The sequence below is a fragment of the Sus scrofa genome, chromosome 3 (genome assembly GCF_054392235.1).
Source record: "Sus scrofa isolate SSC_HxYL_T2T_F1_AM1 chromosome 3, Sscrofa_HxYL_maternal_Yorkshire_Landrace_v2.0, whole genome shotgun sequence".
NCBI lineage: Eukaryota > Metazoa > Chordata > Mammalia > Artiodactyla > Suidae > Sus > Sus scrofa.
This window is the reverse complement of record NC_139385.1, coordinates 87697802-87720021: the sequence shown is the minus strand read 5'-3', so window position 1 is coordinate 87720021 and position 22220 is coordinate 87697802. Positions and strand designations below refer to the sequence as shown.

The window sequence follows — 22220 nt, the reverse complement described above, 5'->3', positions numbered from 1 at the left end:
AATAAGCTATTAATCATTTATATTGCTCTTTTGCTTTTGTTTATGTCCAAAGGCATTCTATTTGAATGAAGCATGTCAAGGTAGCATCAGTCAAAATTTGATTCACTATGTTTGCAGGTGATGGCTTGGACAACAGTGTAGCTTCCCCCAGCACAGGTGACGATGATGATCCAGATAAGGACAAAAAGCGTCACAAAAAGCGTGGCATCTTTCCCAAAGTAGCCACAAATATCATGAGGGCGTGGCTGTTCCAGCATCTAACAGTAAGTGGATTCTAAATGACATATGTAAATATGGACAATGAACCAGTTTTGATAGAAAGAAACCATGGGGGAAAATGATCCCTCTGGACTTGGAATATTTCATAAATCACTGTGTTCCCACAGTTCTTACAAACTTGTAAGCACTTATTTCCTAGCTCCGTTCCCCCGAATGAGGAGTTTTATGTGAAGTTTGTCATTGCGATTTTTGTTCACTTTTGTTAAGTTATAAGGATTAGGCGTTCATGTGCATTTGTGATTTTTAAGTATGTATGTTAATGATGTTGCTTTTCTCAGTGTGCCCTTAAGTACCTAGAACTAGGTCCCACCAAGATCAAAGTCAGCCGAACCCCAGAGGGAAGGACTTGATTTCTTCTAATGCTTTAGTGGACCTTCATGGCGAATGGTCTGCAAAAATGTAAATCTTGTTGCAATGGCAGGATGCTCACATAATTTGCTTTTAAGTGGGTTGACTGTACTGGCTGCCATTACAAAACATTCATCTGAGTCAGAGTTGCACAGTGAAAGTTGTCCCTGGGTTTAGAACTGTAAAGGAAAACAGCAATATAGAGTCAGCTCTTCCTGTGCAGTCCCTGGTGACTTTTCAAGCCGAGTAACAGTTTATATTGTCTGTGTGAGTATTGCTGTTTTCACTGCAGGAATTCTCCTGGAGATGTGAGAAACTGGAGATTTGGGTCTTTATGCCACCGAGGGATTTGTTTGGTTTGGTTATTGTTCTGAATGGATTCCATGTTCAAACTATTTATAATCATAATATTTTGGTGGATATTTTTGTAAGTGCATACTGATTTAATGACATCTAAGGAAGAAGATGAAATGAAAATTTATGGGTAAAAAAATATTTTAAAAAGCAGCAACATTGTTGACCGGGGGGGATGTTCAATATTAGGGACAAAGGATGGATTTAAGACAGGTCGTAGCCTAGACTAGCCTAAAATGAATGAATGTTAAAAATCTTGGTTTTTAGAAAAAATGTCAGGAGCAAACCTTTCATGTTACAATTTTTAGCACAGTTTGCTTCCTTACAGTCATTTGTTTTTCTTCGGTATCAAAGCTAATTCTACATGGTCACACATGTGTCCAGACCTGTGTCCAGACCTGCTGCCCACTTTGAAAGCCATGTTCCTCAGTGACTTATGCTGATACAAGAAGACAAATGGGGAATTTGGAAGGCTACGCTGGTTCTGCTTCCCTGGATGTGCCTCCAATACTCTCAAGGGTATAAATTCATCCAGATTGTCCAGCGTCTCTGATTAAAATAAAAACTGAGAGCAACCCGAGTAACTAAAGCAGAGAGTTTCTTTCCTTTTCTTCTTCCCACCATGATTCCAAACAGTAACTTGGCTGTGCTGACCGTTTTGGAATCAGCTTTGGGGGGAGTTAATGCTGATAGTTGAAGCTGGAGATGGTTTAGGTGATTTTAATATCATATTAGGCTGACCTAAAACCTGGTTTGGTGCCATCACTTGCCTGACACTTGTGGCATTTTTTTGTGGATCGTTTGAGCTCTGCCTGGTGCAAGTTTGCTGTTGGATTATTGACCACTGCCGAAGGGGAGGGGAAGAACTAGGGTCTAGAGGGCAGAGCATGAAAAATAAACAGTATGGCTTTTAAAGTCAGCAGGAGATAAGAAGTGACAATTGGGCAAAAGTGCTGATGCAGCCATGCTGATATTTCATCACCGAGAGTTAACCAGCTAACCTGATCTAACCTGGGGGTAAGTGGGCGGAGGGGACAAAAATCAGGTTGACCCTGACGTCACAACCAAACTCTTTATATTTTTTATACTCACGAAAAAAAAAAAATGATAAACTTCATCAGTCTCCATTTCAATCCGCATAAGAGTTTTGGCTTCACTTGAAGCTGAGGTGCCCCTGAATAAAATATAATCAAATATTGGTTCAGACAGAATCAGGAGAGGGAGAAGCCAGTTCTTTTATTCATCCACCAGATTTCCTGGTTTTCTAGGTCGTACCCTTGGGAAGAACCTTGCCAAGAGCTAAATTATTTCCTTTTTTAAAAAAGACCTTTTTAATAGCCCTCATGACTTGGCCTGCATTGCAGTGCTTTCTGTGATCGGTCCATATATGATTAGGGCAGCTGCCATAGAAATTCTTCATGAACTGATTTTGTTGAGGTCCAGCTAATTTCCATCAGTTTGGGGGTCGGTGCTGGCCTGTACCGCTCCCCTGAAGGGGGAACCCATTTGTCCCTGTCTCCCTGGCATTCTAGGAATGCTCACACAAGTTGTCTCCTGATTTCCATTGGCTATTTCTACCCTCCTTCCCCACTCCACCTCCATCTGCTCATACGAAAATACTGATAATGGCTCTGGTCTCTAAAAAGCAAAGACTTTCATAATATCACCTAAAAAGCAAAGTGAGTTCAGATATATTTACATTTTCTCCCTCTTTCCTTCCCCCAGTGGGAAAGATCCCCTTCTGTCCATCCTTCTTCTCCAGCTGCAGGAGTAGATAGATCTCCAGTTACAAGAAATAGTTTTCTCCCTGTCTCTTTACACTTCTGGAAGGAATTCACAGCCTGTTTAGGTAATATTTATAGTCAAGAGCCGATTAGAATAAATGCTATAAAAATCTACAATTTTATTATTATTTGTCCAAATGTAGGTAACTAGATGTGTGCCCATTATTAATTCCTTAGCAAATTTATTTCAAGTTCTAAGACATCTTTAGGGATGCACAATTCTTTTGGAAGACTGTGTACAAATTTTCGATGATCCCATTCTTGCTATGTGATGATGCAACTTGTCCAGGAAGTCCTTTCTGAAGTCATGCTAGATAGAAAAGAGTGCCGGAAACTCTGGCTAATTAAAAAAATAGCAATAACAATTTATCAGCAAATGGTAAAAACAAATCTTTTAAATGCCAAAAGGCATGTTATGAAACCTCATATACCTTTTGGAAAGCAAATTGATTTTTTTTTTCTTTTTCAAATTAATGGGTCAATCTTTTCATTGGGTTTATTCAGTTAAAAAAAAAAATCTGCCTTTGAAAGGGCCTTCAGCATTTGTTTGTTAGAGGAGTAGAATGGGCCCTGAATTAAAAAACTTTTCTGGATTTGCACCCCAGCTGCAGAAGAAAAATGTGCCTTTCTGTAAGCTGGCCACAGGTAGATTTAATCAGTAGCACATTTTACTACTCCAGGGAGAGAACTAAAGCTTCATTCTTGGACTCACAGTCTCTAGCAAGCTAAACTGGACATACTTGTGTGTAATGAAAACAATAAAAGAAAAAGGAAACAGGTTTTAAACTTTGGTGATTATGGGGTAAAAGGAAATTTCAGTGATGTGAATTTCCAGCTTAGACTTAGTTGAACCTTTGCCAGTTTTGATAACTAGAGAAGGTCTCCTAAAAGAAACCACATCGAGGGTTTTTTTTTTTTTTTTTTTTTTTTCTTCTTCTTTCCTTCCTTCCTAAGGGCATTATTCCAACTGTAAATATAACCTATGTCATAATGTTTAAACTGGATGTGTTTTGCATATTACTGGTTATTTTGCAACATAGTGCTACAAATATATGTGCCTAAGGGCTAGTGAAAATGAGGAGAAGAAATACATAGAGTGCTTAAGGTAAAAAATCCAGGGGCTTTTTTTGGTTTGTTTTCCTACCCTAACCTTTTGGAGTTTAAAATAAAATCTAAAGGGAGAAGCAGTTAATCTGATTCTTATTTAAAATAGGCAGTGACATATTTTTCTGCATAGAGCTACCAGGTAGCTGAAAAGTTAGGGAGAGTGGAGGTTGAAAATGCATACCTGCAGATTCAGGTGAAGAGACCATTCAAGAGGTGACACATTTGGCTTTGACTAGGAGTGGAGATGATCCTGAAAGTGAATTGGCTTTCATCCACATTTTCTTAGATTCCCCAGTCTTTCCCTATCTTAGGGATCCCACTGGGAACTATAGAGACACACTTTGTTTCTAAGTTAGATACACACACTTTGCTACCTGATTTTGTTTTCTCTTCCTTCCTTCCTTCCCTCCTATCTTTCTTTTCTCTCTTTCACTTCTTCTTCTCCTTCTTCTTTTTTTTTGCTGTGGCCACATTTATGTCTCAGATTCTGATTTATGAGACTTGCCTTCCAATGTGGATAAAGCCAAAGTGAGGCGTTGTAGAATCTTCCAGGTTGAGAACGGCCGTTGCCATAGAAACACTATTAGATAAAAAGTGCCCTGCGGGTCTGCCGTTCTAAGGATGGAATAAATGGAATTGAAATGGGAATTGAATGCTCTAGAAGAGACAGATGTTGTTTCATTGGTTTTGCTTTTGGTAACAAGGTCTGGTGGAGACATCTTAGTGTCATATCTCTGCTTGCAATCTTGGAAGAATTGCTCTCTAGACATGATGAATTATTGTCGCAATGAAAAAGTACTTCTCCTTGGTATCCCGATAACCCATTTTGTTGATCAAGGTGAGTGGAAGGTCAAAAGGCAGATAGAAGGACCTGTATGGAGGCACGTAGGTAGCAGATGGAATTTGCTTCTCTCCTCCCACTTCTGTTTCTCTTTCTATCCCTCCCTCTATTCTTTGCCAGTCTTCACAGTGAATATTCTTTGCTTTTTCATTTTTTAAAGTGTTAGTGAAGTATAGTTGATTTACAATGTTCTGATAATTTCTGTTGTATGACAAAGTGATGCAGCCACACATGTACACACATCCATTCCTCTTCAGATTCTTTTCCCATATGGATCATCGCAGAATATTGGGTAAAGTTCCCGTGCTCTACAGCAGGTCCCCATTGGCCAGTCATTCCATACACCACTGTGTACCTATGCCAATCCCAAACAGTGAATATTCTTATTGTGCTTTACCAGCTAGCATCCTTCAACTACCATTAGTCCTAAGAAGGCAGGGAGGCAGGAAGACTATATTCTCAACCCGTTGCCTGAGAAGTCATTCAGGGTAGTACAGAGTGTTTGAGAAAGAGAGTCCCTCCAACCAGTTGTCCATGTTCCTGGGCCTGAGCTAAGGAGGCTTGTTCGTGGAGATGACAGCTACCTTTGATTCCTCCTTTACCATGTGGTATCTACAGATACCTCATTAAGATACTTGAAAACTAGTATGATGGAGTGAGAAGATGTTATTTTTCCTTTCAGATGCCTCTGTACCATATCAAAAATGAGCTCTCTTAAATCCCCAAGAAGAAGGTCTTCATAATTATTATTATTTTTTTCTTATCCGAGGTTACCGTTCACCTTCACAGGCTTCAGTAATGATAATGGTCAGAGCTTGGCTTTGCCGAAACCAGCACAGGCTTGGATGACAAACCTATCTTAATTTTCAAAGATCTCTGTTTCTTTGGTGATAGTATATTTCAACTTTGATAAGACTGGACCCTGAATCTTTCACTTGGTTGGGAATCATCTGTCTCAGGAGGAAAGCGGAATCGATTATTTAATTTCTCGTAGGTAATGTTGAAATGCCCTAATTCTTCGGTAGTATCCATCATCTAAACTCTCGTTTAATAATGAAGCGAGTGGTTTCTAGATTCTGGGGCAACTGCCTTTTTCTTTTTCTTTTTCTTAGCTGGTTATTGAAATCCTAATGGGATGGGTGATGAATTTTCTTAGGTCAGGTAAACTGAAAAGGCTACAGCTGGACTTCTTCACCCAGAAGAATCGGAGTTAATACTAATGATCATTGTGAATTAGAAGATCAAAGGCGAAGCGTCAGCCTGTTCTCCAAGTTGTTGCCCCAGAGGCCATTAGTGACCTGGCCAAGCTCCCTCCCAGCCTTCCACACACCTCCTTCCCTTTGCCCCAGCCTTTTTTCCCCAATCATAGTTATGCACCTCTGACCTGGGGTAATTACAGTTGGTTGATGAGGAGGCATGTGGGGTGGGGGGGAGCAATCAGAAGTAAAAGCAAAAGCCCAACTTTAAAATTGCTCATTTATCCAGGTACATAGGACTCCTAAGCAGGTGAACTCTGAGGCTGTGTCATTTTCGGGGCATGATTGAGATTTTTGTGCTGAAATATTTTTGCATCTCACTGATGATTGGCATTTTTATATGGCGCCTTATGTACTTGTAGAGTCTGGCTGGTGATTTGTCAGCTTATTCTAAAATTTTCCTTTTGGAGTTCCCGTCGTGGCGCAGTGGTTAACGAATCCGACTAGGAACCATGAGGTTGTGGGTTCGGTCCCTGCCCTTGCTCAGTAGGTTAACGATCCGGCTTTGCCGTGAGCTGTGGTGTAGGTTGCAGACGCGGCTCGGATCCTTCGTTGCTGTGGTTCTGGCGTAGGCCAGCGGCTACAGCTCCGATTGGACCCCTAGCCTGGGAACCTCCATATGCCGCAGGAGCAGCCCAAGAAATGGCAAAAAGACAAAAATAAATAAATAAATAAATAAATAAATAAAAAATAAAATTTTCCTTTTGTTTCAAGGCTAAATTAAAAATATGCTATAGTTTGTTCTTCTGCTGTCCTCTTAATCAGGTTGATTAAATAAAGGCTTAGGTTCAAAACAGTAGTGCCCTGAAGTTCCCATCATGGCTCAGCAGAAAGAATCTGACTAGTATTCATGAGGATGCAAGTTCGATCCCTGGCCTCACTTGGTGGGTTAAGGATCCGGTGTTGTCATGACTGTGATGTAAGTTGCAGACACAGCTCGGATCCTGCGTTGCTGTGGCACAGGCCAACAGCTACAGCTCTGATTTGATCCCTAGCTTGGGAACCTCATATACCGCAGGTGTGGCTCTAAAAAGACAAACAAAGCAACAGAAGTGCCCCTATAAATACAGTTTATTAAGTTGATGGTTGCTGATACACATATCGGTAGGAACACTAGCTGGCCATTTATACTTCAGCATGTATATCAATATCAAGTCTTCTTCCAATTCCTTTTAGTGATGGTATATTTTTGAAGATAGAATACCAAACCCAGTCAATGAATATGCAACTGCTCCTCCTCCATTTATCTTTCAGATTAAAATCGGAGCATCATGTAGGTATGTGTGAGGGTATATTTTAAATGAACTCAGTCTAGCCCTTAGGAATGTGAGGTAATATAAGCTTGGCTTTTTACTTTCTCAGTGTTTAGGATTCCTAGGGAAGGTACTTTGCTTTTTTTTTTTTTTTTTTTTTTTTGTCTTTTCTAGGGCTGCACCCGCGGCATATGGAAGTTCCCAGGCTAGGGGTCTAATTGGAGCACTAGCCTCCGGGCCTATGCCACAGCCACAGCAATGCCACATCCAAGCCACATCTGCGACCTACACCACAGCTCCTGGCAACGCCAGATCCTTAACCCACTGAGCAAGGCCAGGGATCGAACCTGCAACCTCATGGTTCCTAGTCAGATTCGTTAACCACTGAGCCATGGCGGGAACTCTGGTACTTTCCTTTTAAAGAATGGAGATTTGATGGAGAGAAAATCCAGTGGTTTCATTTCAGAAAGGATTCCAATGTTTTAGTTGGTTGTTTGGCTTGTAGAAGTAAATCTGTATGTCACAGAATTTAGGATACTTTGTTTGACTTAATCGGACACATCTCCATCACATCTCAATCTTTCTTAAGCAGGTGTAATTATGATTCTGTATCCATATAAGTCCCTACGTGCTGGGGCATTTTTCTGTAGGACAAATCTCTCTGAACCCCTGTCATCTGCACCAATCCTAATGGGGAAAACAGGTCCATTTTACTTCTTTTAATCTCCTAAATAGCCATGTTCAGGGCTCTAATTTTTCTCCTTCTTCTGATGGAAGCCAATGCCAGAGAGGAACCAAACAGTGGAGACCACCTTGAAATGGTCACAGAACTGTCTTGATTAGGGGCCAAGCTTCCTTGGGGTATACTGCATGCTATGAGTCTCATTTTATTAAGGCTGCACGATAGTAATGATAGGAATTGTGCGGATTCACATCCAAATGACTGCCGTGGACAAGGGCACCGGTGTTTCAATACTGCGGGTCCCTCCGTGTGCACGTCCCGCGCCTGGTAGAGGTGGCTGTGCTCAGTGGACTGGATATTGAACGTCTGCATGTCAGGAGCAGGGGGAGAGCCCTCAGGAACTCAGATGAGCCGCTTGTTTCTTGGAGGGCCTGTGGAGAGCCTCCAGGAGCAAAGGAGACGCTGAAAGAGCTATGCCAGGCAATTTCCTAACATTTCGAAGACTTTTCAGTTTTTGGTTTTTTCTTGATGCTGCCAAATGCCATCTTTCAGCAAATTATCGGCCAGGGAGCGTGGCTGCCAGTTCAGGAAGTGCTGCTCTAATCTTTGGACACTATGAAGAAAAGATAGGCCTCCAGTAACTTGATGTTATAAACACGAGCATCCTAAATGAGTTGATATTTCAATGAGACACAACTGGAGTTCCCGTCGTGGCGCAGTGGTTAACGAATCCGACTAGGAACCATGAGGTTGCGGGTTCGGTCCCTGCCCTTGCTCAGTGGGTTAACGATCCGGCATTGCCGTGAGCTGTGGTGTAGGTTGCAGACGCGGCTCGGATCCTGCGTTGCTGTGGCTCTGGCGTACGCCGGTGGCTACAGCTCCGATTGGACCCCTAGCCTGGGAACCTCCATATGCCGCGGGAGCGGCCCAAAAAATAGCAAAAAGACAAAAAAAAAAAAAAAAAAAAATCAATGAGACACAACTTACTGGGTTTTATAATAGATTATTCCAAATATTCTGAAACAGAGACCTTTGGCTTGACTTAAATAACCGCTTGTGTCCTCTTGGTATTATCTCTTCAGGAAAAAGGGGGGGATAGTACATATGAACTTAACCTTCTAGGTGTCTTTGCTTTTCATTTCTTAACAGTCTACGGTCAGTTTTTCCCTGTTTTCACAGTAACTTTGTTGCTAGCCTCCCTGCAGAGCCAATGTACTTTCTCCCATGACACGAATGACCTCTGGGAATTCGGTGTCCTAGGAAGTTCTTGGGACATCCAGAGGCCAGGAGGCCGTAGTCTGTTAATAGGAGCACGCATCCTAAGAAAGATCAATGAGTAGGGAGAATTTCTATTGCAGTTTATAGAGGCTTACACCTAATTCCTGTCTACTATTTAAAGAAAAGTCACTTTCCAAACGTCTTGCGGGAGGAACTCCACAAAAATGGTTTGATTTTATTTTTAAAAAGAAATGATTTCCCGCCTACCTCATGTTACTTTTAGCTTAAAAAAAAAAAGATTGCTTGGCTCCTCTGACATCGGATTACTCTGTCTTCACTTAATAGCTAAAGAAAAAGAAATTGATCAAAAGGCTAAGTAAAATTATAGTATGTGTCTCTATAGTGCTTTGTAGTTTAATATTTTCGCATACACTGGATTCTAAGACAATCCCGTAAGGTAAAGTGGGATGACAAAAATGCAAGTGAGGAAGGTAATGATTTTTCTCAAGGTCAAAAGCTAGGAACTGGCTGAGCTGGAATGAGGGTCTTCTGACTTGAATTGCCATGCGCTTTCTACCACGTTGCCTCTCAAACACAAAGCAAATCAAATCATATTGTGGGAGTTCAAAGGTATAATTATAATCTCGTTTCATGAGCTAGCTCATTAGTATTTTTTAAATAAAAAGTAGGAGCCAGAGGGTTTGACATAAAACTTCACAGTGCCGTCTGATGGGTGTTGGTAACTGAGGGGTCGAGGATGGTCCTTTCCTGTTTAGATTCTTTTTCCAGACACATCTACCCATTAAAAAAAAAAAAAAAAAAAAGGTGTAGCTGCAGCTATTGATATTTTGTGCAGTCGTAATCATTTAGACATTGTTAGAATTTCAGATTTCAAACATTAACCGTCCCTCTTTCCTTATGGAAATATGTAAATCTCTAGCCCTGTCTCTTACTAACAATGCGTGATAGTGATTCGGGGGTGAGCAGTCCTTCCTCATGCAAATCCCAACTAAACCTCTGAACACAGAATTTAGCTCCTTGAAGATTTTTTTGCCTGTCACATGCTCAGGACGCCAAAGAGCTATGTCTTTAATTTGCTTTATGGAGATAGAGGGAGCGGCTCACGCAGCCCCGATTACTCTTGAAACTACAATCCAACCGTCGTTTCTCAGCAAAGAAGGCTGCTAAACCCTGGAGAATTAAGCCACTGCTCTGGGGTATGACACCGAGGTCTGATCATTTTAAAGCCAGTCATAACCAGAATCCTAAAATTCTTATGAATAAAATGTAATTTTAGTAATGTTTCCATAAACAGTGGTAATGGTGGCATTTTAGTAGGCAGTGACATTAGTCACATCGAAATTGCACCACATTGGCTTTTAAATTACTCCACCTGTCTGTATGAATAGAATTTTCAGTGTAAAAGCAGAGAGACAGCTGCTGCTAATGTTTCCTCCTCCCTGTGCAGATAATGCTGGCAAATCTACATGCAGAAAGGACGGGTTTGTGAAGTAAAATGGTACCTGACCCTGCTGGCTTCTGAGCTGCAGAGAAATACCTTTAATTACCAGTGGCTGTGTTTAGTTGTTGACATAAAAATGTCAGCTTCCAGGGGTGTAACCTCAAGTTCACTCCCTCTAGTAATGTCACCCACCATACACTCTTTTCTCTTCCACCCACATCCGTACTGAGATGGGTGAGCATTTATCTTGATGTGTTTCAGAAACATGCAGGGCATTAATACTTAAAAGGAAAACATCTAATACTGGACAAACTTGATTGATGATCTTTCCGTTGGAGAACTTTTAAAGATTAGTAGAATCTGGTTCCTTCTTTCGAGCCAGGGTGGAAACACAGGACAGCATTTATGCCTTCAAAGGGCTCAACATCATTCATCTAATACCAGGGCACGTTCTCATGTGAGGATCATGGCCAGACATTTCATAGAGCAGGAAGGGTAAAGAATGCAGGGGCTTGAGTGTATCAAATTTTTTACCATCTACCCAGGCTTCCTGTTGATACATGATGAAGCTTACTTTTGGGAGGCACGTGTTTGCTCTTGGCCTTTTGGTCATGGTCTATGGTAGCCCCTATATCAAAGTAAGAGTGGGCCCGCCCAGGGGACCCTCCTGTTCGCCGTGCCTGTTTGCCAAAGATGTATTTGGCAAAATGGTAAATAGGAGATATACTTGTCTGGCTCATTTGCAGGCATTCTTTTTGACTTCTTTCACACAACTGGTGTTTTCGTGTTTAATTTAACAAGGAATGAGTAGTAAATGAAAGCTGCTGCCTGAAATCCCACTGTGAGCGTGTTTTGCACTTGGCTCCCCAGTGACAAGGCAATTTGTGAAATTACGTGATGGAGTAATTAGATGAAGCCAGGGCTCCTGATTGTTGCCATGCATATGTGGCGAGGGTTTGTTGGGAAGAGGGAGGGGGAGGAAAAAAAAATAGATTATTACCCTGGCAAGTTGGCTCAAAGCTTCTTCATTTATTTGTAAACAGAATATTTAGTGACCGCATAGGAAGTAGCTGTAATCACCAGCTCATAAAGAAACCACAGCAGAGCTTTTGGCTTTTTGCAGAGTGCTCATGTAAAATTTAAGCTGGGAGGCAGAATCCCTGTTAATGTAATTAGGATCTAATTTACCACCCTTTGCACACAGATGTAATAATGTCTAGATATTTATTCTATCTTTAAGCACGTTACATATACCTCAGTGCAGCAGTTACTGAACAGAAACAGGTGTGAGTACTTTCCTAATTCGTTTTTACACTGTAAACACATAGCAATTTAAGGGAAATATTTACCAAAAACGAGGGGAAGGAATGTCTGCAAATGAGGCAGTAATGGACAGTTGCCCTTTATGTACTGATGGATTTCTCAATGGTTAAGTAAATTAAAGCAAATGCTAGAAAAATCAATAGGCCAGCCTCGTCTTGGTTTTGCCTCATAGACTTCAGGACAGAATGACAGATGTGGTGTCTATGACCCATTTAAGTATTAATGCTTGAAAAACTGCTTCTGCATGCAAGGTTATAGGCTTCAAAACATTCTGCTATATTACATTACAGACAATAATATTTTTAAGTGTATATGGAATTTATATGTTTCAGTGAGGTTGTTCTCATATGATACATTTATACTGGAAGATTAGTTGCTTGGTTGTTACAACAGCACCATAAATCAGTTTTGAATGTTCCCGCACAGAAACATCTTCATAAGGCGGTACTTGGAAGCTAAGGATGATGTATGTTGAGCTTCCATGTATGGTGAAGTGAATACGCTCAATAACGCTCCATGTGGAAACCAAATTAGATTTAATTAAGGGGTATATGCTCAAAGCCTTTGCAAAAATCTGTGAAACACCATTCAAATATGGCATTAGAATTCAGTTAATCTCCAGGGCTCCAGATGCTATGTTTTACATTTGTACCGACATGGCTAACGTGTCACCTAGGTTGACCGTCACAGCATGTGGAATGTTAGGGCTGTTCTGGAGTTCTAAGGGGTAGACGTTAACCTCAGAGAATGAGAAGGCCAGCCTTGTGGCGGCACCACAGAATGTGCATTTTCCCACCTCTTGTTCCCATTACCAATGTCAAGAGAAATGGTGGAACTACGCTCCCGGTGTTGGCTTGTTGACTGCTGCAGACAGGAAGACGAGAGGCAGGGCAAAAAGTACTTGAGTGCTGGCTTCAGGGACCAAAGCTGGCTTCCAATCCAAAATAATTTGGAGGGTGGAACTCACTATGCTGGACATTTGGGGAGATGGTGCCTTTTGTTGCCAAGACAGAGAGTTGGGTTGGCTTGAAGTGTCCTGTTTACCTTCCTAGGCTCAGTGAACTCAGGTAGTCATTGCTTCCTTCTTTGCCTGTGACAAAGCAGACATGGGCCAGCCTGCCTTTGGGTTTTGAAAATCAGTATGTGAAGGTAATATTGTGATAAACCAAATCCTTGGAGACATTGTTAGGTTGATGGGATGGAGAGAAGTAGAATGATTGCCTAGGTTCTAAATAGAAGATATGTTCCTGATTTTAATTGTCATACCCTATAGCATTAATTGTCACAGCATTCCTCTGAATCTGTATCAGGAGATATAGCAACATACACATTTGGAATTTTAATTGAGGTGTAGATAGTAAAAAGTGAAAATCTACCGTCTACAAAATTGGGAAATAGAAATTACTGCAGAATTTAAGATTCATTTGCTTCTTCAGAGCAGTGCTTCTTAAACTTTAGTCTGCATTCAAATTATCTGGGAATCTTTTTTTTTTTTTTTTTTTAATGGGGATTCCCAGAGTGGTGGGGCCTGAGATTCTGAATTTCCAACAAGCTCCCTGGTGATGCTGCAGGCCCACAGACCACACTATGCACAGCACGAATCTAAGGAATGCAAGCAAGATGACCAGTTTTAAATGGAAGGATGATTGTTTCTCTCCATCTTTGATTTTTATGCTTTGATTTTTTTCTCTGATTTCAAAATGCAACACCTTTTTTTTTTTTATCACATCTATTGGACAGAAGTGTTTTGTTTTTCTTCTGTCAACTATCAGTTCTTTTTCAGTGCATCAGAACTTTCTTTTAAATATCAAAGAGTCTTGGAAAGATAGACTATGTCTTAGAGCAGCTTAAGGGTCACAGCAAAATTAAAGGGAATGGATGGAAATCTCCCATGGGACCCCCCCCCCTCCAGGAAGCCTCCCCCCTCAGGGTGCCCCCCCAGAAGGGGACATTTCTTATACAAATGATGAACCTATACATTCGCATCATTATCACCCAATGTTCATAGTTGACATCAGGGTTCCCCCTTGATGTTGCTCATCGTCTGGGTTTGGACAAATGGAGGACATGTATCCATCATTATGGACCCCTGTGTGGTAGTTCACTGCCCTATCTGAATATTAAAGAGTGGTCATTGGGTGTCTCAAATACCTAGAATGCTTCCGATAGATCAGGGACTCTGCAGAGATCCAGAGTCTTTTTTCCCCCTTGGGGCTTGTTGATGGTGCACTTGTGTGTTAGGATGGGTGACGAGGTAGAGGATGGGTGATACAGAAGCTTGTCCTTTACCCTGTGGTTTCTTCGCCCTGGTGACCATATGTAGCTGTGGGAGTTATCGTGGGAAAAGGGCACACCGGCTCCCAGATCCCTGCTCGGTCCTCCAGACCTGGCCGCCTTTGTCAGAAAGAAAGTTACAGAATCCCTAACTACAGAAACAGTGCGTACATTGGAGGGAGAAATGCTTTTGGTCCTCTTCCTACTTGCCAACTTCAGTCTGCTCTGGGAAATCCTTTTATATTTCTGCTGCCTTGTGTACTTTATCTGCCATGGGCACTCTCCAATTTCGCAGCATCCTGGAAGATGAATTTGTTTTCCAAAGTGAACATCCGAAATGTATATTCTCTCTAGTTGGGCTAAGATCTAAAGAATTATTATAAATAGCACACCTATTAATCATTGCTTAGCGGGTAAAGTCTCTCACTCATTAGAGTTCACAGGCTGGATGTAGTTTCTTGAAATTGGGTCATTTATTTTGGTCTAAGTCATTGAGGATCAAAGGTCACAAGGAATCCAAAAGCCATTAGTCAGGGTTCTTTTCTGGACCCCTTAGATGTCATTGTGCGAGTCACCCATGGCAGCCCGGGCCTGGCCTGCTGTCAGGGAGCTGGCAGGGTGCCTACTTTATTTCCAGTTTGCATAGATAAAAAGCAGAGCAGCTACTCTCGGAATCACTATAAAAATAAGCTTACATAAAATCTCCATTTGAAATACAGTATGTGTGTGCCCCTGCCTGCTTTCTCTTATGGAAGCCAGGGGCCCTAGAAATCAAAATTAGGAAGCGAGTCAATGCCTCCGATGGCATCGTGGATTAGCCTTTGTTTTGGTGCTGGCGTGTATAATTCATGAAGTGAAGACCAGATTTTCACAAAGCACAGTGACGACACCCCAAGTGTTTTCCTTGGCTGATGTGAAATGAAGGCATCGGTTTAACCATTGTCAAAAATACATATTGCCATCCCCTCTCAGTAATATTGAAGTGCACTTGGCAGTAATGAGTTTACGTGTATCAGGAGTGGTGGGTAAGAGAGGGAGTCAAGTCAATTCATTTACTTCCCCCATGGAGCCCTGTGGGTCTCAGGCCCACACCTGGAAGCAAAAACATCATCAATTACCAAGACGACAGGCGCCCTGGACTTACTCACCGAAAGTGTTCGTATTGGACCAGAAACCGTGAGCTCTCAGCAACATTCATCACTTCAGTGTTCAAGAGGGTGATTGAGCATATGGCAGGGGGAACGTCCAAGGGAAAAATGGCCATACAGACATGCATGAAATAGCATGGATTTGAATTTTGAGAAATCCCACTATAAGCAAGTTTCCTATTTGGTTTGAAAAGATCATTAATTATTAAGTATTTAGTTTTCATGTGATCCTACAGCGAATAGTTGTACCCCCACTTTACAGATGGAACAGTCTACCGAAGGAAGTGGGCTAGAAAAGTCTCAAGCTCTATCGGAGAGCTTAATGCACAATAAAGTAGAGACAGGAAAAAAAACTCAGAGCCCTAATTTTCAACCTGCTGGGTCTCATTACTTCCAGACTTTGAGTCTTCACTGTATGGTTTGTTATTGCTCTTGAAAGCGTCTTGTGTACGGATCAGCTGAGAGTTGAGGCGGAGGTCCGCGGGATGTTATCAGAGCCACGCCTTAGCCAGACTTACTCCAAAGTGGTCACAGGAGCTCTGTGGAACCACCGGTTCTCTGCATGGCGACCACACTGTCTCTGGAACTCTCTATGGCCCTGACACCCCCTCAGGGCAGTGAAAGCAAGTTTGTGTGGACCGGTGTGGGGGAGGGGTTATGCTGGCAGCGGGATGAAGGCAGGGCCTTTCTCTAGGAATACCTAAAAATGTTTGGTCTGTGCAGAGAGGTGGCTGGGGTGGTCGCCACATTGGGGCGACCTGATCCCACTACACCGAGAGGAGGAAGCACCTTTTAAACGTGCTTGGTATGTTTCCCCACCCTAAATGATGGCTCACTTGAGACCGCATCTATCCTTCTTTTTAAATAACAATTATCAATTGGGCCATTATTGTTTTTCCAAGTGAGTTCAGATGCATCTTGAGGTCTATTGTGTGCCAGGAATGGTGTGTACCTTAGAACTTTCTGAGCTCTTTGTAAAGGGCATAGACCTAGTTGGGGATGCAATTGGCAGGAAGAACCAGAGTGAGAACAGTTAAAAGACAATGACAACAGTTCAGGTGAGAAGGTGGTGGCTGTGAGAGTGTAAAGAAATGGATGGTGGAAGATGTAAACCCAGCACCTCATAAATAAACACTCAGAGCTGGCACATGTGTACTGTCCACTGTGCTGAGTGCCAGTGATGTGCCCAGGTGGGTCCTCCATGCTATGTGTAGAGGATTTACAAAGAATAGTGAAATGACTAAAAGTCTGTTTATTTTTTATCACCCTGCAGCAGCCATTCTAAATAAGGCCAGTACAGGAGTTCTTGGTGTTGCTCAGTGGTAACAAACCCAACTAGTGTCCACGAGGCTGCAGGTTTGATCCCTGGCCTCACTCAGTGGGTTAAGGATCCAGCATTGCCATGAGCTGTGGTGTAGATCACAGAGTGGCTTGGATCCCACATTGCTGTGGCTACAGCTCCTATTTGACCCCTAGCCTGGAAACTTCCATATGCCATGGGACAAAAAAATAAAAAATCATGCCAGTGCATAAAACACTCCTCTTTCGTGCTTTATCTCACTGAATTCCCATGGCGACCCTCCAAGGGAAGGCCTGCTAGTCTCTGTTTTACTGTTAAGAAAACCCAGATTTGGAGAAATGAAACAACTTGCCTGAGTTAGCACAGTAAGAAGTGGGGACTGGATTTGAAACTCAGGGCCATCTGGCCCTGATGCCCATTTTTATAACCACTCACGAGTGGACGTTTGATCCAGAAGAGCCTCAAAGGTGACTTCCCTGGAGTTCCCATCATGGCTCAGCAGGTTAAGAACCCAACATGGTGTCCGTGAGGATGTGGATTTGATCCCCAGCCTCTCTGAGTGGGTTAAGGAACCCATGCTGCTGTGAGCTGTGGTACAGGTCACAGATGGGTCTTGGATCTGGTGTTGCTATGGCTGTGGTGTAGGCCTGGCAACTGCAGCTCCGATTTGACCCCCAGCCCAGGACCTATATGCCATGGGTGTGACTATAAAGTTTAAAAAAAAAAAAAAAAAGGTGACTTCCCTGTTCTTTGTTGGGCACTTAGAGAGCTGGGGTATTGGCAGTCTCTTTCACACAAGATGCAAAGTTAGAAGGACGAGCTGGATTTAGGGCAAAGGTGAGGAGTTCAGTTTGGGATTTGTTGTGGTTCTGGGGCTGGTAGGGTTACACGAGTTGTATGGCCAATAGCTGGAAATGGGGTTGCTGGGACTTTGGTGAGAGCACAAGACTTTGGTGTTGCCTCCTTGGAGGCTGGAGATGGATATGGAGTCATGGACCCAGAGAGGGTTGAGAGAGAAAGGAGGGGGGCAAGAATGGAGTTTGGTCTGTGCCTCCTTTTAAAGGTTGTCTGGAGGAAAACCTAGGAAAAATGTAAAGCAGCAGACAGGAGGTCTGTCAAATGTGAAAGTGTGCTGCACCCATCTCTGGGATCCCTTCTAGCTCCAACATTTTAAAATTCTAAGAAAAGGAAGGAAGAGCCAATGATAAGAAAGTCCATCCTCAAAGAGAATCCATCATGGCCCCCAAACTGGCTCCCCTTTCTGTCATCCTCGTCACGGTTAATAGCATCACCACGGAATAGGAAACTCCAACCCTGAGGGTTCCCTCTCCTCCCCTCTTGGCAGATAGCTGCTTGCTCCCCGAGTCCCATCAGTTCCTCCTAAACACTTCTGCATTCTCTTAGCCCTGCCTGGCCCCACTGCCAATGCCTCCTTGTCTCCTGCTCACCCATTTCCCTAAACAGCCTCCCTGCCTCTATTCCTGTAATTGTGTGTAATTGATCTCTTACAAATGATTCCCCTTTTTGCCACTAGAGTGATTTTTCCAAAACAAATGGGCTGAATCTCACCCCTACTTAAAATCCTGTACTATCTTCCTATTGCTCTCAAGATATGACGTCCTCAGCATGGCATTCAAGGAGACTTGAAGCCTGATACTGGCCCATCCTTTCCATACACGCTTACCTTCCCCACAGGTGCTGAGTGGCCCTGTACCCTCTGCACCATCTGGAACCCCCTCGAACCCTTGTCCATTTCATACTTTTTTCCTGCATCCTTCAATATCTTATCTCAACTGTCACCACTTGGGAAGGCCATCCCTGGTCCTCCCCAGGAGAGAGGACATGGTCCCTGACTCCAGACCCATAGCACTTTGATGGTCATCTGATAGAGAGTACTTGTGGTGACTGTTTATTTATGAGCTGCCGCCCTCGTAAATGAGATGATTGAATCCTTCACCTCGGTATCTCCAGAGCCATAGTATAGATACTTGAGGATATTTATTGACCAAAGGGATGCGCAAAGTTTCAAAATAGAGGTGACCAAACCCTGAAAGTTTTAGGAAGTCAATGACTGGGAAAGATCCTGGTCCAAGCAGGAGGCGATCATCAGTGTCCTTTGAAAGACCTGTTTCAGGTCTTTGGAGGAGAAAGAAGCTGTATTCTGAGGCTTACAGGTAACACTGCGATGGAGGCAGCAAAGGTAGACTGTTTTAGAATTGCTTGTGGAGATTTACTTAAGGCGACCATTTGGGCAGGAGCATGAGGAAGCGGTAATAAGAAGGGAAGATTTTCTTTCTTTTGTAATATTTAGGAGAAGGGCAATTTGAGGGTTTACACATAGAATCACACAGCTGCCTTTCATGGAATTGTTCCTATGTTCCATGCAATTTGTTAAGGCACAGCCTAAGTATTTACTTAGGCCACAGAGAAGGAACTTTTGAAGACAGATGCAGAACAGGGTTGATGAATGGAGCAAGGGTCAAGAGCAAGTTGGCCTTGGAGGGCTTACGAAGGGAATGTGATGGGCTGGCCTCTCAGAGCCAGGGCTTAGCAAAATGTGTGGACCCAGGAGAGGAAAATGAAGGCAGGGAGGTTTCAATATAGACCAGAGGGCAGTCTTGGGAACTGTCCTCCACCCAGATCTGGTAGCAGATGAGGAGACAAAGTCAACTGCTAAGTGTCCAAGGAGTGGGATTGGGAGCTGGAAGAGAATGGAAGTCATTTGGAAAAAAAAAAAAATTTAAAAAATTGCTATAAGGAACACAGTAGGCAGACCAAGAAAAGAAGAAGATAAAAAAGATAAAAGGACTTTCCTGGTGCCTTTGAGAATACATATGGAAATAGCACTAGAGACCACACTGTAACCAAGGGCTGGCTAGACTTTGAATAGGTGCGTTTCATAATCAACCTGCTTTTCAAGTGTTAAAATGAAGGCAAGATCATGAACTTTTAGTGGTTTTACACAGGAAAAAAAAATTGTATTTTCTATTCCTTAAAAATTTGTATTCTGGGGAAAATTTGTTGAGCTGCCATCTGAACTACGTAAGTTCTCACTATCATGTATAGGTTGGTGAACTTGAGATTGCGTGAAAGGTTTTATCTCAGTTTTGGAGGAAGTTATCATACAATTACTGTACATTATCTTTCAGTGCTGGTTGTATGAGAAGTTTGCAAACTTGTTATTGATAACCTTTGAACACGAGTTCAACAAAAACCATGCAAATGCAGCTGTCTGCTAAGATAAAAGTTTTTTTTTTTTCCTTACCAGGATATATGAGAACAGGGGGATTTTAAATTTCACTACAACAAATCAACACATTATTGTAAGATATTTGAGCGACTGTAAAGGTTAACAAGCCCACTGATCTCAGGTATGCTTTTTAAATTATTCCTCTGCCAGATGCTTCCCTTTAATAGTGGGAAGAGGGGCTGGCTGGCTGGAACAGATCCTTTAGATTCACGAGTTGAAACTGAATTGATTTTGACATCGCTCCAGAACAGTCTACTATTGTCATTTTGGTATGATGGTAAATGATATACACCTGGTTTCGTGAAATAAAAAGGCACCCCACACGTAATGAACATTGTCATATATGAAGAATGGTTGGCTCAATGTGATTGGCTAGTTGCAGATGACTCATTCGAAGTCTTGCTGTTTAAATTGAAAGGACTACTGACATGCAGACACACTCAGAGGAAGATGGGTGAATGGATAGAGGGATAGGACGGGTAGGTAGGGAGGTAGATAGTTAGATGGCTCATTGGTCTTTTAAGTATGTCTTAGGAAAAGAACTAAAAACGTCTCCTATTCAGTATCGCAAGGCAATGTCATGACGATGTTGGACAGCCAGCTCCCAGGAGCTGGTTTATGGCCGGCGTCCCTGCCCTTGTCTTTGGGATTACCAGAGTGCCACGCGCGCAGTTACACAATGCATAAAGGCGTGGGTCATTTCTAGGACAGATAATTGAACATTAATACTCGCTGACATTGTCGAAGGAATGATATGTCAACTTGACAGGGCCTATGTGCTTACATCTGCTGATTGGCTGCAGACGAAGGCTCTGTGTGTCAGGAGCAGACCCCGGGCCTGACGGCGGCAGGGCCAAGGATGACGCAGCCATTAATCATGAGCTGCCATCTTGGGCCAAGATAGTGTCTAAAATCACTCCACATCCTGTGTGTGGCTGGCAAGTTACATCTGTTGTGTTCTAGAATTTCGAGGTACCGCTCTCAGTAAAAAAAAAAACCCCTCTACCACTCCAGACTTTTGGTTTGTGTCATGTCCCCAGGATTTTTAGGGGCCTAATGCCTTCCTCCTTCCCTTCTGTCCTCCTCCCTCTCTCTCTCTTTCTTTTCTTTTCTCCCCCCCCCCACTCCTCCCTCATCCCCCCCTTCTCTCTCTCTCTCTCTCTCTCTCGCTTCTTCCTTCCTTCCTTCCTTCCCTCCCTCCCTCCCTTCTTTCTTTCTTTCTTTCTTTCTTTCCTGAAACTAGCTAGACATTCTGAATAAACGGGCAAGTTTCAGGGGCTGAAGGGAGGTTCTGAGGTATCGTGTCTTTTGTTTCCATGAGACTTGATTTTGATGAGCTCCTGGTTTCCTGATTCATCCTAGATATTCAGTGTAATGAAGAAATCAGACAAGACTTAAACTGAAGTTACTTGCTGTGATTTATTTTTTTGGTTTGCAACAAAATATTAAACCCTGTAGGCAGATTTTTTAACAGAGGGAAAAGAAGTTTATGCAATTATTTTCTTATCCCTGAAATCACATGAACCACACTTTCCTGCCTCATTTATAATAAATCTTTAGTGAGTTAATCCCACTGCTCCCGTAATGCCACAGATGACACTTTACTGAACATGTAACCATCAGAGGAAAGAAGCATGGAGCAATCACAAGACCTCTGACCTTCACCCCAGTCCTGCCTTCCTAAAGTGGGGGACCCTGCTGGTGGTTACTCTGTGTAGGTTTCCACTGCATAAACTGGTACCAAATAGGGCTCCTGAGAGCAGCCGTTATCACATGTTGGTTACCATCACAGATTTTTAAAATCCCAGTTGCATTGGAGCCATGAAAAAAAAAAAAAGCTTTCATCTGTAAAATCTAGTTTCCCTTTGTTATTAAGACAAATGAAGCCATTAAACAAAACAGATGCATATAATAGTCGAGTTCATCATTTGGCATCATCAAAATGAGCGACTTTTGCATTTTTAAAAATCAGGGCTGGCATCGTAGAAGATTTGATGTAAGGTGCAGGTCCGAACATGCGAGAGATTTCTGAAACTTCATGCCTTAGTACCTACATTTTTCTCTTTTTCGTTTGCTCATTTATGTATTTATCTGGACCTCCCTAAACAAAACCTGAAATTGTGCTTAAGAAAGACTTTGAAAAACATGACAGCATCCCCCTCCCACCCCGCCAAATCCTGTGACCAAATGAATTAATTGGTAACTATTGATGAGCTCGCATTGTGAATGTGTTGGAATTGAAATAATTTCCAGATACTTGATTTCCAAAGGTTTGTTTTTAATTACAGTGGCATTTGGTTGGCATGCGAGGGCCAGTCCTCACTCTTGAACTATCCTAGCT

The 22220-nt window shown here is 42.5% G+C and overlaps 1 protein-coding gene across 6 annotated transcripts in view; it reads left to right on the top strand.

Moving 5' to 3' along the window:
* MEIS1 (Meis homeobox 1) overlaps nucleotides 1-22220 on the top strand; it is a 140281-nt gene that overhangs the window by 77617 nt on the left and 40444 nt on the right. For 4 of the 6 annotated variants that reach the window (XM_005662507.4, XM_021087440.2, XM_021087437.2 and 1 more), the window contains exon 8: nucleotides 118-263. The exons of the other annotated variants lie outside the window; for them this stretch is intronic. In XM_005662507.4, coding sequence (XP_005662564.2) covers nucleotides 118-263 — 146 coding nt within the window. The remainder of the gene's footprint in view (nucleotides 1-117; nucleotides 264-22220) is intronic. 6 annotated transcript variants of the gene reach the window in all.